The sequence below is a fragment of the Neovison vison genome, chromosome 6 (genome assembly GCF_020171115.1).
Source record: "Neovison vison isolate M4711 chromosome 6, ASM_NN_V1, whole genome shotgun sequence".
NCBI lineage: Eukaryota > Metazoa > Chordata > Mammalia > Carnivora > Mustelidae > Neogale > Neogale vison.
This window is the reverse complement of record NC_058096.1, coordinates 22,350,508-22,366,689: the sequence shown is the minus strand read 5'-3', so window position 1 is coordinate 22,366,689 and position 16,182 is coordinate 22,350,508. Positions and strand designations below refer to the sequence as shown.

Sequence of the window (16,182 nt, the reverse complement as noted above, 5' to 3'; positions counted from 1 at the left end):
ACAAAATGGGAAGAAAAAACAAATAGCATTTTAGATATTCAAAGGGAAATTATATATTTTATAATAATGTATTCATTTTATAATTTTATTGTTATCTATTTTTATTATTTTAATTAATAATATAAACCATCATTTAAAATGCTGACCAAATTCTTTAACATGAATTAGAATTGATTTATTATGAGTTTTGTGTGAAACATATATGGATACAAATAAGTTACAGTGTTAAGTATAATAAGATTAGAAAACTTGGAGTAATTCAAGTTTCCATAAAGAGGATGAAAATAGTTTAATATTTAGACAGAGTGGACATGGCTTAGTCTTCGATTAAAATTTGAACAAACTTTTATTTCCAGTAAATGTGTATCTTGCATTCTTTTTCCGTTCTCTTCCCCGTCAAACCAATAGTAGGGGAGCCCTATTTTTGTCTATTCACTCAACATCTGTGTTTCCCCTACCAGTACAAGAAAAGTTTTGGTCTCTTCTCAATTCCATCTTACTTCTGTAACTTTCTAACTTGAAAAGGTGCTGGCAGATTTGTTTTTACATATCTCAGTGAAGATAATTGGTTGGGTCACTAAAGCATAGCTGCAACTGACCGCCAATTACTGTGCTACCGCTGTCAGACTGGGTAGCATTGGAGCATGGAGCACTGTTTTAGCAGCAGAATTTTAGGCTCCTATGGCAAGATTTATTAAAGCAATTCCTCTCCATTCTTTGTATTTCAAGGAAGGCATTTCTCCGTCTTGGACATTATAAATATAAATATAAATATAAATATAAACCATTAATCAAACATAAAGGAAAGGGGTGTTGGAGACATAGTTACAGGATGAATAAGTCAGTGGTGTAAAAGGCACAGAATAAAGAATATAGGCAATGATATTGTAGTAGAGATGTGATGTATCTGGACAGACGATGCTACACTCATGGTGAGCCAAGCAAGATGTATAAACTTGTCCAATCACTATGTTGTACACCTGAAGCTAATGTAACATTGTATGTCAACTATACTAAAAAAAGTACATTGATACTTTTCAACACCTTTTAATGGCTAAACTGAACCTTACTGAATGTGGGTGATGTGGTGGGCGTAGGAAACAGATATCAGAATATAAGACTTAAAATCTAAACAGTTTTGCAGCAGTAAGTGTCGAATAGAAATCTTCCTGTGGAAATTATACCGATACTTCAACTCTCCCATCTCAACATCATTTGGCTAGCTCTGTGCATCCAAAGGCCAACCATTCTGATCCAATTTATCTTTGCCATATCATTTATGGTATGCCTTCTACTTCAACACATTAAAATAATCTCTATATGTCTATTTTTTTTTTTCTTTCCCTTCCTTCTCTGCCCCCTTCATCCTGCAAACATCATGCTCTATAGGTCTAATAGGAAATTCCATGATTCAATGTAAGTTCTATGAATGTGGTGAAACAAGAGCAGATCTTGGGAAGGACTAATTTTCTCCACATTTTCTTTCTCAACAGATTAGTCCTTCACATTTAAAAATTTGCATGTTAAGGTTTGTCGGCTAGATATTTATGGCAGTCTTTGCTTTGATGGTTGCACTTGTATTGAAATAGTAACTATCTCAAAAAGGTTTTTAATCATCTGTTCTCTTTGTGTGATTCCAAGCCATTTCATCTGTTAGTTCCTCAAACTGCATGAATTACACAGTAAAGTACAATTGAGTAACTCAAAGCATTATTTAGAGATACGCAGTGCATTTTTTAATTGCATAATCTCTATGATAAAGACATAGGAGAATTCAGAAAGTAAGCAACATCATAAAGATTTTAAACTTGATTGATTCTGGGGCACCTGGGTGGCTGCTCAGTCAGTTAAGTGTCTGTCTTCAGCTCAGGTCATGGTCCCAGGGTCCTGAAATAGAACCCTGAATTGGGTTCCCTGTTTGTAGGGAGGCCTGCTTCTCCCTCTCCCACTGCTTGTGTTCCTTCTCTCGCTGTGTCTCTCTCTCTCAAGTAAATAAAATCTTAAAAAAAATCAATAAACTTCTTTGATTGCTTCTTTGACCGTTGCTTTCAACTCTCCAGGTGTGTGTGACTATATGTTTTACAACCTGGGAACAACAATATTGAGATAAAATATTCCTTATGAAAGTGTTGATTGCTAGCAGAAATTGAATCTAAGTATTAAACCTGCATTTCACCAGGATGAGGAAAGACAAATTATATCCTAATATAGAGAATATGTAATACAGATCAGGAACATGTGTAGGGCACATGACTTTGTTCAGTTACACATTAAGAAGACAGACTTTGTAAGAACAGAGCTAGAGTAGTGAAAGAATTAGATGTCTCTATGGATTCTTTGTGAAAATTAATGTCTCTAACAATAAGCCAGTAGGATTAAACCACTTTAATCCCGCTTATTAATTTCATAATATATATGGAAAAAGAAAGAAATTATTTTATGTATAGAATATTTTCCATCTACTTTGTGTTGTAGAGTCAGTGTACTCCATATAATTTAATAAATAGCTTTTTACATGCTTCCATGAGTTTTTCACTGTTTTCTCCCTAATTTGATGATAGCTGTGGGATCATAACTATCACTTAGTGTTGGCACATTAAATAAGTCTCCGGAGCTAAGAAGGACTAAAGAAAATTAGTTGCTTAAAATCAATTGTGAAGAAAGTACTTTAGGGACTAGCAACAGTGCTCTAGCATACATTTCTGAGTCTTAATTGACCTTCTTAAGCTATCGGGAGTTTGGAAGGCTGTATCTCAATGGCCACAGGAAGAGAAAAGATAATTTTTTAAAGGGTCTTAAAAGAATACATACATGAAATTGAGTTCTTCTTGTTGAGATAGCTAATTTTCTAATTAATTATTAATAATAATAACTTATTTTCTGATTTACTTATGTTGAGGTGAAATTTATTTAAAACCATCAATATAAGTTTTGAAGCATTTCCAAATAATAATTATGGATGTTAAAGAGTTCTAAGCTTTCTCTTAAATTTTCTTTGGCCTAGTGAAGAGGAGGAGTTTTATTCATTCTGGTATGGAGATCTTCAAAAAGACTATTTGTTGTCTGAATGAATAAATACAAGAATCAATGAATTAATGAGTCTGTGTTGAGCAATTACACATAATTTTATAATTAGTTTAATAAATCTAAATAATCATGAATGCAAGAGAAAAAAAAAACCACTTGTACTGAGTAAATTTTTATGGATTGAGAGAACGCAGAAGGTGATGGAAAGGAAAAAATTAGATTCCAGTTGTCCCTAAAGAGATATGTGGATGATGGAGACTAGGAATAGATTAAGTAGGATCTATTTTTACAAAGTTTTACCAAACCTCAGTATATGGAACAAAGGCAATTTGAATTAGTTATGATAATAGAAAAAAAATCGGAATTTGAGTCAACTGTATACTTCAATTAAAGGGAAAGAAATTAGAATTTGAAGCTTCAGTGAAATCCTCCATATTTTGCATCTTTTGAAATCAAAACTGAGTGTGTGTGTGTGTGTGTGTGTGTGTGTGTGTGATTGCTAAGTCACCTCTCTTATGTTCAGAGTAATAAATGGAGCTGTAGAGAATTCTGGGGCCTTTTGTGAGGTCATACAAATAGAGAATAGCTGAACCACGTTACCAGGAAATCCAGGAACCAGAAACTGCCTTATGTGGAAATAGAAAATCTTAAAGCATAACATAATAGAGTCACAGAAACCTTAAAATTCAAGTTAGTATAAGCTAACCTCCTCTAATGTCCACTGTTGATTCTATTTTCATTTAAGATGATATTAACCACATATTCTCTGAGACTTCCAGAAGGATTACTGAATTAATTCTTATTATAAATAAAAACAGGGAGTCCTCTACAAATAAGAAAACCAACACCTCCTTTATCTCTTCTCAGCTTTCCTCCCTATAGAGATGATAGCAAATATTTCCCCATATGCTGATATTGTCATTTTAGAATAATTGATAAGGAGAGGTCTTAACTGTCATTTGGCCCTGCTATCTATTTTCTGAGAAAAAAAGATTGCTTAAGAGAAGCTATATCAAAGCAAAATGACCATTTTTCTTTTAGTAGCTGCCCTTCAACATTTAATTGGCTTATTAATAATAGCCCTATTCAGCAAATCATCTCATTAAGTTACCTAGGGGAACATTTTGCAACTAGATTATCTTAAATAGTTCCCTAGGCATTTAAATTCTGTAAATTAGGCACTCTACAGATGCATAATTGAGATTTTGATACTTAGGGGAGTATTTGGTAACACCCACTTTAATTTTTTTTCCCTATTCCCTAAGAAAAGCAATTAAGGGATTAAAAAGCCTCCTTGTGTAATGGTTGAATGGAAAATGAAATTGACTTAAATGGGGGGAAATATTAGAACTCCCTTTGGTTCCTTATGCCATCAGTCCAACTATCTAAAATGATGGAGGGGCTTTTAATGTATCACATTAAGAGCTTCAACAATTAAGAGTTACATGATGGGTAATTCGGAAGAGACTATCTACATGTCTTGTGCTTGTCTGGAAGTTTCACTTCAAATGCAGATTTCCCAGACATAGTATTTTTGGAGGATTATGTGAAGGACATGAAGTCTCCCCATCACTGTGAAGAATAAATTTTATCCTTGGGTAATCCAGATCTCAGCTGTTGGCTCATTTTCTGCCTCTTTCAGCCACATCTGCACTCAGATCCAGAGCAAAAACTCAATTCTGGATTTTCACTGAGATATTCATTCTTACCAAGCACTTCATAGTTACTTAGGACTGATGGAATTACTGGGAAAAAAGGATGTCCACGGGGCAACTCTTTACTGCTTCATATACCCTTTGTCTTTATCTAACCTTTCACTTCTCCTGCTTTCACCCCCTCCTTCCTGTACATGTGTATGTATACACATACATGTACAGACACAATATGTATACACATATATATACACATATACATGTAATATATCATCTAAGATTGTTTTGAATCAATATTTTTAAGGTTTTTTTTTTTTTGGTCAATACCTATAGTTTTTGTTTTTTTTTTACATTTTTACATTTACTGAAAACAACAAACCTATAATATGTATTTTTCTACCTCCCAGTGTTTGTGCTTATTTCTGAGATTTTCAATCATTGTGCTTACTTTTGGATCCAAACCGCAGGGAAGGAATCACACTTTTTCATTAACTGTTAGGACAAATGAAAAGTGACACTTCCCCAGAGCCCCAGACTCTATTAAGTTTCCCTGTTTCATGCCCCCAGAGCATTCTTGGTTTTTCAAAAAGCTCATGTCTTTCTCCTGGCTGGTATGAACTCGAGTATTAGCGTATTGTACATGTCCTGTTCACTATTGTGCTCAGAGTTCTAGAACTGCCCCTCTACCCAGTAAAGGTGGAATGAATAATTGACGGTGAATTGATGAAGAAGGGAGGTGTTGGGAAAATCATGGCTGTTTGGTACATCAGTCCCAAACATTTCAAAAGCATTCCTCACTTCCTTTCTTAGACTTACTAGTCAATTAGTGATGTAGGCAAGTTATAACTGTCATATGGCCTCTTCAGTATGCTTCATAATACCTTAAAATAGGACTGGGCAACAATTCATAAACTTAATCCATTTCTAAGTATCAAAAATCAAGGAAATGCCTTTGTTTATATGGGAACTTTAAGTTTATATGGGAACTTTAACTTCAAAGCATTAAGGGTTTTAGTTTTAGATGAAATATCAAAACAAGCTAACTGAAACCTTTGTAATAAAAATTCTATGTAACGAAAAATAATTAAGTAAGAAAATAGAGTAATAATATGGTATCAAAATAATAATGTCTTCCTGTCTCCTTTTAATGGACACTTTATGTTTGTAGTACCATCAATTTAATGCAATCATGCATTTAACTTCCACAATTTAATTTCAGAGAATAAATCCTCAATTTTCACCATAAATGCTGAAAACATTGTTATTCTTTATAGTCAAAGCAACATTGTACAACATTGGCTCAACTGGGCTGAGCACTGAGGTTAAAAAGATTGATCTGTCTCTCCTCTATCTATCTATCAATCTATCTGTCATCTCTCTATCTCTCTATCGATCACCAGGCTCTAATTTACTGATAGTTTTAACTCTGGGAAATTGAGATTTGTAATTATAAGTGATAATTTATTAAGCACATTATTCCAGCAAATTATTATTTTATTTTCATATAGTTATTATAGAAATATGTTCTCCGTAATAATAGCTGTCATTTGCTAAGTGCTTATGATTCCTAAGGCCCTGGACTACCCAAAGTACTTGGTTTTTGTGGTTCTCTTCATTGCTTCCTCATAAAACTGACAGATGCAGCTGTTACTACCACTTCTGTAATAGAGATGAAAGAAACAAGGTAAAGAGACTAAGGAATGTGCCAGTGTTTAAATGGATAATGTGGCACAGCTAAACGTTCACATTGTTTAGGTTAGTTTAAGTCATTAAATTGTATAACTTTATTTTTCTTTTTTAATTGTAGTCATAGTATAATTTTCAGATAAGGGTAATTCAAATATGGATATAAAACATTTATTTTATTTTATTTTTATTTTTTTAAAGATTTTATTTATTTATTTGACAGATAGAGATTACAAGTAGGCAGAGAAGCAGGCGGAGAGAGAGAGGGGGAAGCAGGCTCCCTGTTGAACAGAGAGCCTGATGCAGGACTTGATCCCAGGACCCTGAGATCATGAGCTGAGCTAAAGGCAGAGGCCCAACCTACTGAGCCACCCAGGTGCCGTAAAACATTTATTTTAGAAAAAGGATCAGGATTTAAGTGTAGATTTTCAAGGATAGAATGATACATTTTATTTTCTTACACTAATAACATTTTTAACAGGTAATATTTTTATGAGTCTAAAACATCAGAATAATAAAAATACCCATAGTAATTTAAATCTGTAAAAAATATCCAGCCTCTATTTGTAAGACGTTTTACATTCCTTCCCCCACCTCAAGCCTTAAACAATAGTCTCTGGGATTTATTTTATTTTTTTTTTTTAATTTTATTTATTTATTTATTTATTTATTTATTTATTTATTTATTGTGCAGAGGAAAAAAAGATTCCATCTGGACATCTAGGAATTTATGAGGGTATATATTTTTAATAAATTAATAACAAATATATTTACTTTCTTTTCTGACCCCTTCTATTTAACATTTCAAACATAGAGAGAATTTGGAAAACTACAGTAAACACTCTATACTCTCCATCAAGAGTCCACAATTGTTAACATAGTGCCACATTAAAACACCTTTCTCCATTTATTCCCACACATGGATAAATCCACTTGCTAAAAACATATGATAAGAACATCATGACACTCCATTCTTCAATACCCCTTCAACAAATATTTGGGAATTCAAGGAATATTCTCTGCATAACCATAATACTATAATTATATCCAAGAAAATTAGCAATAATTTCATAATAACTTTCTTTTTCTTAACATTTTTTATTATGTAGGTCACCATACAGTACATCATTAGTTTGTGACATAGTGTTCCATGAGGCATAGTTTGTGTGTAGCAGTCAGTGGTTCATGCAGTATGTGCCCTCTTTAATACCCATCACCAAGTTAATCCATCCCCCCAACCCTCTCCCCTCTAAAACCCTAAGTTTGTTTCCTGGAGTCTATAGTTTCTCATGGTTTATCTCCCCCTCTTATTCTGCCCCTTCATTTTTCCCTTCCTTCTCCTAATGTCTCCACGCTAACCATTATGTTCCACAAATGAGTGAAGTCATATGATAATTGTCTTTCTCTGTTTGACTTATTTCACTTAGCATAATCTCCTTCAGTTCCATCCATGTAGATTCAAATGTTTGGTATTCATCCTTCCTGATGGCTGAGCAATATTCCATTGTATACATGGACCACATCTTCCTTATCCATTCATCCATTGAAGGGCATCTTGGCTACTTCCACACTTTGGCTATTGTAGTCATTGCCGATATGAACATTGGAGTGCATATGGCCCTTTTCACTACATCTGTATCTTTGGGATAAATAGCCAGTAGTACAATTTCTGGGTTATAGGGTAGCTTTATTTTTAACTTTTTGAGGAACCTCCACACTGTTTTCCAAAGTGGCTGTACCAACTTGCATTCCCACCAACAGGTTAAGAGGGTTTCCCCCTCCCAAAAAAAAAGAAGAAAAAAGAAAAAAAAAATGTTTCCCTTTCTCTACAACCACGCCAACATTTGTTGTTTCTTGTTTTGTCAATTTTTGCCACTCTAACTGGGGTAAAGTTGTATCTCAGTGATCTCAGTGTGATTTTGATTTAAATATCCCTGATGGCTAATGATGTTGAACATTTTTTCACATATCTGTCAGACATTTATATATCTTCTTTGGAGAAGTGTCTGTTCATGTCTTCTGCCCATTTTTTGATTTGATTATTTGTTTTTTGGGTGTTGAGTTTGAGAAGTTCTTTATATATCTTGGGTACCAGCCCTCTATCTGTAGTGTCATTTATAAATATCTTCTCCCATTCCCTGGGTTATCTCTTAGTTTTGTTGACTGTTTCCTTTACTGTACAGAAGCTTTTTATCTTGATGAGGTCCCAAGTGTTCATTTTTGCTTTTGTTTCCCTTGACTTTGGAGACATGTTTTGAAAGATGTTGCTGTGGCCGATGTTGAAAAGGTTACTGCCCTTGTTCTTCTCTAGGATTTTGATGAATTCCTGTCTCACATTGAGTTCTTTCATTCATTTAGAGTTTATTTTTGTGTATGGTGTAAAAGAATGGTTGAGTTTCATTCTTCTGTATATAGCTGTCCACTTTTCCCAGCACCATTTATCGAAGAAATTGTCTTTAACCTTTGGATACTTTTTCCTGCTTTGTCAAAGATTAGTTGACCATAGATTTGAGGGTCCATATCTCGACTCTCCATTCTATTCTGTTCAGTTGATCTATGTGTCTGTTTTTGTGTCACTACCATGCTGTCTTGGTGATCACAGCTTTGTAGTGTAGCTTGAAATCAGGCAACATGATGCCCCCAACTTTGTTTTTCTTTTTCAACATTTACTTGGTGATTTGGGGTCTTTCTGGTTCCATACAAATTTTAGGATTGCATACAAATTTTAGGTTTCATACAAATTTTTCCAGCACTTTGAAAAATGTCATTGGTATTTTGATCAGGATGGCATTGAATGTATAGATTGCTCTGGGCACCATACAAAAACCATCTATGAGAAGCCCACAGCAAATATCATTCTTAATGGGGAAAAGCTGAGAGCCTTTCCCTTAAGATCAGGAACACAACAAAGATGTCTACTCTTTCCCTGATTGTTCAACAGAGTACTGGAAGTCCCAGCAACAGCAATCAGACAACAAAAGAAATAAAAGAATACATACTCAAATTGGCAAAGAAGAAGTAAAACTCTCTCTCTTCCCAGATGACATATACTTTATGTGGCAAACCCAAAAGACTCTACCTCCAAACTACTAGAACTCATATAGCAATTCAGTGATATGACAGGATACAAAATCAATGCACAGAAATCGGTTGCTTTCCTATACACTAGCAATGTAACTGTAGATAGAGAAATTCGGGAATTGATTTCAATTATGATAACACCAAAAAATTTAAGATGCTTTGGAATAAACCTAACCAAAGAGAAAAAGGATCTATACTCTATAAACTATAGAACTCTTATGAAGGAAATTGAAGAAGACACAAAAAGATGGAAAAACATTCCATGCTAATGGATCAGAAGAATAAACATTGTTAGAATGTCTGGCAATTATTCTAATGGATATACTAAGCTTTTTCTGTAAACTATGTTTCATTTTTTTCTGTCCACCTGGCTACTAATAATCTAAAAATGGCCAAACAGCAAATTGATGCCTGTGAAATAAAAATAAAATCCTAATGAAGGTGAATTATCACCACTGAGTTATCAAAGATTAATTATGAAATCATTCTTTGGCTAAAATTTAAAAAAATACAGAATTTTTATAGAAAATTGTTAGAAATGACTTCATTGACAAAGTAACTTTCTTTATCCCTGTAAATGATAAAATATCATTTTTTGAAATTAATAAAAGCCCTTTTTCTACCTGAAGATAAATTATATTTTTTTAAAAATCATAACTTCAATGTATTTACAAAATATATCTTATTGCCCCTACAGAAAGATAAAGAAGATCAGTGGCTAGAGAAAAAAGTGCAGGGAAATAAAGACCACATTATTTTGGAGCATCTACAGTGGACAATGGGGTATGAAGTTCAAATTACAGCTGCCAATAGATTGGGATATTCAGAACCAACAGTCTACGAGTTCAGCATGCCACCAAAGCCAAACATTATTAAAGGTAAGCGAAACTATGTACTTTCTTAGGTGGCTATAAATATGATATCATCTTTTATAAACTCCTCTGGAATTTTTCTTAATACTAAAAACATAATTTTATAGAAGGGAGTGTAAATCCTGACTTCTAATCATGGTTATTGTGACATGTCTTACTCAAGATTTCTCAAATTGTTCTTGCCATGGGGTATCAGTTAGCTGGTAAATGCACTTTGACAGCTTTGGTGGCTGAAGGGATGGGGAGAGAACAGAAAGAGGGGATGGAGGGTAAGAATGAAGTGTCAAAAACCATCATGAAAGATTTCTATTAAGTCCAGAAAATCTTTTGCAAAGAAGACGTCTCTACCAAACACATGGAGGCTGGTCCTTCACTTTTGGAAAAATGTGATCAAAGATAATGATCAGTCCATCCATGACTGATCAAGCCAGTTGATTTTGGAAATACAGACTCAATCACATGGTGAGGCAGAAAAACTACAGATGTACCCCAGAAAAAAAGTATAACTAGGGTTTCAAGGAGGCTCACAATATTTCAAGACACTTGACATCAGTATTCACAGTGCACTGGTGAATTCTATCTTTATTAAGTAACAGTGCTTGCATCATTGTATGCTAGTGATGCTATAAAAGTCCACAGGAAGGATATTAAATTTTTTTCAAATACATGCTCTAGAGGTAAAGATGCAAGAATTTGTCCAGATTCGTTGTCATATTTAACTCTGAAAGTTGTCACATGGATTATATTTTAACATCCATCATTCCTTTAAATATAATATGTAACATTTACTGATGAATTTTATACATACATGTATGCATATATGTAATATACATATACTCTTCGTCTGTATATATGTAGAGATGAGAGCAGCATATTCATAAGCGTGACTTATTGAAGTCATATTATATTAGAGTGTCTGTATTGTTGCATAACACTGTTGAGACTGGGAAAAAATAAAGTTTGTTAGTTCAGACATGCTCTTTAGCCCTCTTGTGAGTTCAAATTGATATTAATCTCGTTATGAGTTTGTGACATAGTACATCTTTTTTCCAAATTGAAAGCATCTTTATACAGTTAATATTTCTGTTAAAAAATAATTACTATTGGTTATATGTATATTACTATTGGTTAAAAGTAATTGATATTTGGCTTTGTATTGTTCATATTAATTAATAAGTGCTTCCAATTACAATTTGAAATTAGGAAGCTGGGAGCATCTAGGACTAATACTGATATGTTGTAATGGAATTTAAAAAAATTTACAAAGTACTTGTGCATTTGTTATCTCATTATCTCATTTATATATCTCTGAATCTGAATTGAACAAGGAAGAATTATACTCATTTTACAGATGTAAATTTGGAAGGTTAAGGGATCTGTTTCAAGGTCAGAGCTACTTTAGTCATGTGACAAATCCAATACCCTTAATAAGATGATACACCTAAGAATAATGGTTGAATATACTATCAAGTTCATTGCCTCTGTGAGTTTTAAACATCAGTAACTACCTCTACAAATACATCTTATTTTTGTAGTAATTATCCTCTACGCAGATATCAGCAACATGATATAAATATGATTCTAAATCTGAGTCAGAATCTTCAAACGAGGATTGCAGCAGTGTATTCCATTTTCTTCAATCTTTAATTCAGCTCATATGTTTGGAGAAAAATAATTATTTTTATCAAGATAAAATTGATCTTGCATGAAGTTGGAAGACGACATTTTAGTAACATTTTATAGGTAATAGATTGTGAAAAAAAATAGACTTTAGGTAGGTTACTTCCAGAGTCCCTGTTATTTTTTATAAAAAATCATTTTTGAAGGATGCCTGGGTGGCTCGGTCCGTAGGACGTCTGCCTTCGGTTTAGGTCATGATTCTGGGGTCCTGGGATTGAGCCCCGTATCAGGCCCCCAGTTCATCAGGGAATCTGCTTCTCCCTACCCTCTGCTGCTCCCCCTGCTTGTGTGTGCTCTCTCTCTCTTTCTAATAAATAAATAAAATCTTTAAAGTAATCATTGTTAATAAAAACCAAAAGTAAGTATGGACAAAAAGGTAAATAAGAATATATGTATATACACATATACATACATATATAGACACATACATACATATACAGGCACAAAAATACCTAAGATATATTATGATACATTTACTATAAAAACACATTTTCTTTGAGTTTCAGAATCAGATTGTGGACAGTACCTAGAAGATAAGTGAAAAGAATTACAATTTATAATTTCAGTTTAGCTCTTGTTACTTAATTTCCTTTGATACACATTTCTTTATCTCTAAGATAGTTTCTTCTGGTCCTGTTATATTAAGATTCATTCATTTGTTCCAGATATTTATTGGGATCTTACTTTATGAGAAGGGCAGACATGGGTACAGAGGAATGACATGTGAAAAATACAGACTAGCCTCTGCCCTCAGGGACTTTACAATCTAGTAGGGAAGGTAGGCATAAAGCCTAGGGTTAGAATAATGACCAAATAATTGCAACTAATAGATGTGCGCGTGCTGCATGCTGCATGAAGGGGTTTGGCACTTGTACCTAACTTGTGAGAGGGTGGAGTTCAGGAAGGGTTCCTTTAGAAAGTCCCTTTCCAAAAGAAACTTATAAGAAATGAGTCTTCCAAGGAAAAAGTGTCATATACAAAAGCAGCCTCTGCCTGGGAAGTAGATACAACATGGTTGAAGAGAACCTGGAAGTGTGAACAAAAATAAGGATGAAGAGGGATCTGCGACCCAGATAATCCAAGGTCTTCTGAAAATGACACAAGCAATCTTATAAAAAGTTCTTAGAAGCAATAAGAAATCATTTGCAGCAGGGACGTTATATGAGTAGATAGACATTACAGACAGATTAATCTAGCTCAGATGGTGAAAGGAAGAGGTGGGTGAATAGAACACTTGGAAAAAAGTGATAGCAGGAGCAAAAGAGAGCTGTGAGTAAATTCTGGACACAGTGTAGATGTAGGTTAACCTTATACGTGTAACATATTGAATTCAGTAGATATTGATGACTTTGAGTTTCTTGCTTGGACAGTTAGAACACTGTGGGCATCATCTCTCAGGATAAAGAATTTGAGGAGCAGAATTTGGAGAATAGGATCAAACACAAGATCGGTTTGGTGGTCTTTAAGTTTGAAATGTCTAGTAGTTATATGTATGTGTATAAAGATGAGAAGACAGCCATAGATTGGAAACATATATTATTACATTAACAGGTTCACAGGTGAATGGTATCTGAAACCTGGGTGAGGATAAAATTAGACATTGAGTAATACCTAAGCTCTATGGAAAGGAGGCGACATCTAAAATACTCATAGATGTCTCCCTGGTACCTAGAAGGGTGACAGGCACAGCACAGGTATTCAAGGAGTACTTCTTGGGTAACTGAGTAGAGAATGAAGAACTGAGTCCCAAAGAACTAAGATATTGTACAGGAAGAGGAAACCACAGCAGCCCCTACCCCCGCCCTCTGAGACAAAGATGTAGAGTTCCTGGCAAAAGAGAAGACTGTAGTATCTTGGAAGCTAAGAGAGAATCATCTTTCAGGAAGAAAAGCTGTAAATCACATGTGCCACTTCAGATGCTGCTGAGAGGTCAGCGAAACTCAATGGAAAGGGATGTGAAGTGTCCTTCATACATACAACTTTGCTGAAGTGGCTGAGAGAGAAATTAGGTAGGAGTGGGCTGAGGATTTTATGTGAGGTGAGGAGGTTTAGATTCCATGTTTATTTAATGCTTTTAAGAAGGTTTTCTATGAAGGTGAGCAGAGCTAAAAAAAGAAAAGAAAAGAATAGAAACAGTGTTAGAAAGACTTGTAGGATGAAAAATGCTGGAGTGTGTTTCGTAGCTGATCATGCAGTCAAGAAGTCAGAAAAAGCTATCTGAGAAGATAGGAGAAGGAATTCCTCCTCTCTAAACTGGGCAGCTAATACAAAGCAATAGCAGCCTCCTAGACAAGGAGAAAGAAGAAGAAAAGATTATAAAAATGTTACAAAATAATGTCTAATTAACTGTAGCCACAGACTCAAATCCTCAATCCATTGGCTACTCAAGCCTCATGGAAAGCCACGTTAAAGATATGCCTTTATAGTTTAAGCATTGCTCTGTTTGGCTCTAGAGGTTTCTTGGGGCAGTTTTAAGGGCTGTGATGGGTGATGGTGAATTTGGGAGCCTTTATGTCCATGATATCCTACAGAGTTAAAATTATGTACTGATAAAATAAGGAAAATAATCTGCATATGTTGTCATCAAAACTACTCTTGTATGATTTCTTATTCCATTTTAAAGTAAATATTATAAATTCACTCATATCTGAAATAAGTTATCTATAATAAGCTAGCAGGTCTTAAATCTTTTTATTCTAGCTTTAGAAGATGTGAACTTTACAAGTTAATTTAGTTTTAATTCATTTTTGGTAGCATGCCTTGTAAACTGTCTAAATAAGTTTACAGACTTTTGAAATTAAAAAGCCATTGCTTATGTGCATTTAATATATTTAACCCTTGTAAGCAATAAGCTAAATATGGAATACATGTAATCATTGGACTGAAGAACTATTTTTTTAACAATATGCTCACCTTACATTCATACATTACATTACATACATATATATATTACATTATATACATACACATGCACACACACACATATACACAATATATTATTGACAATACTAGCTTTTCTTTGTATGTGTATTAGAGGATACCACACTTCTCCATAATTTATTATTCCAATTTAAAAAGTACTTCATGATGAATAATATTTTCTCATTTTCTTTTATTAAATATGTATTTATTTTGAAAGATGTGTTTCTTGAGTTACATAGAACTGGAGTGCAAAATCACAATCCTGTTCTTTTTTGGAATATTCATAACAGCATAATGCCATCTCACTTTATTTATAAACAATGAGAATATTGAACAGTTATAACAAATTCTTTTTTTAAATTTTATTTTAAAATTCTTTTTTTTAAACTTTGTTTTATTTTTTTCAGTGTTCCAAGATTCATTGTTTAGTGCATCACACCAAATTAATTCTTATAAAATAATTACAAATCTATGGAATAATAGTCTGATAAAATGACTTTTATGGATTTGTTCTGTAATCTTTGTGGCTAAAAACACTAGTACTTTGGTGGTTTGAATATAATCTAATGTTTTAAAAATTTCTTGATGATAAATTTATTTTGAAAAACATTTTCCACCATTTCTTTTGGTTTATGACAGGTTTAAAACTGTCTGTTTTAACAAAAACAACAAATTTTTTAGTAATTGCTTCCTTTCTCTCCTTTTGTTACTATGAATTGAACACGTCTAATTTTAACACTATCAGTATAATTTGGTGACAAAGAATTCCATTCATACGTTGTTGAGATCTGATGATAAAACTATTCTACCATATGAATTCAAGCACGTAATAATACATCTATAGGAGTTCCTCAAATTTAAGAAGCTAAGAAAGAATTATACAAATCACCACCACTAAATATGCTGTTAAAATTTTTCAGGTTTTTTTTCTTTTGTCTTTTCATGGTCATTTTGATTATACTTCTAATGAGCTGAAGAGTGAAATAATTTTGATAACACTCCATCTAGTTCTAAGCAATACTAATATACTCTTACAGTTCTGAATAGCTCAACATGAACAAAAAATATATTCAAGTACATGGCAAATACTAAAATGCCTTCTTAAAGTTAAATTTATTATCTGTTCAGAATATGAATAAGAACAATTTTAAAACAATGGTGAAATTGAGTTTTAGTTAATTGGAAAGAACTTTATTTTAACTATCTGAAATCTCAGTCAAAACTAAATATTAATACTACATCCAAAACAATATTTCTTTGAA

At 33.4% G+C, this 16,182-nt stretch overlaps 1 protein-coding gene across 2 annotated transcripts in view; it reads left to right on the top strand.

The window, feature by feature from the left end:
• The window catches only part of NCAM2 (neural cell adhesion molecule 2), a 524,714-nt gene that overhangs the window by 468,551 nt on the left and 39,981 nt on the right, over positions 1 to 16,182 (top strand). For both annotated transcript variants that reach the window (XM_044251090.1, XM_044251091.1), the window contains exon 15: positions 10,144 to 10,324. In XM_044251090.1, the coding sequence (XP_044107025.1) occupies positions 10,144 to 10,324 (181 nt within the window). The remainder of the gene's footprint in view (positions 1 to 10,143; positions 10,325 to 16,182) is intronic.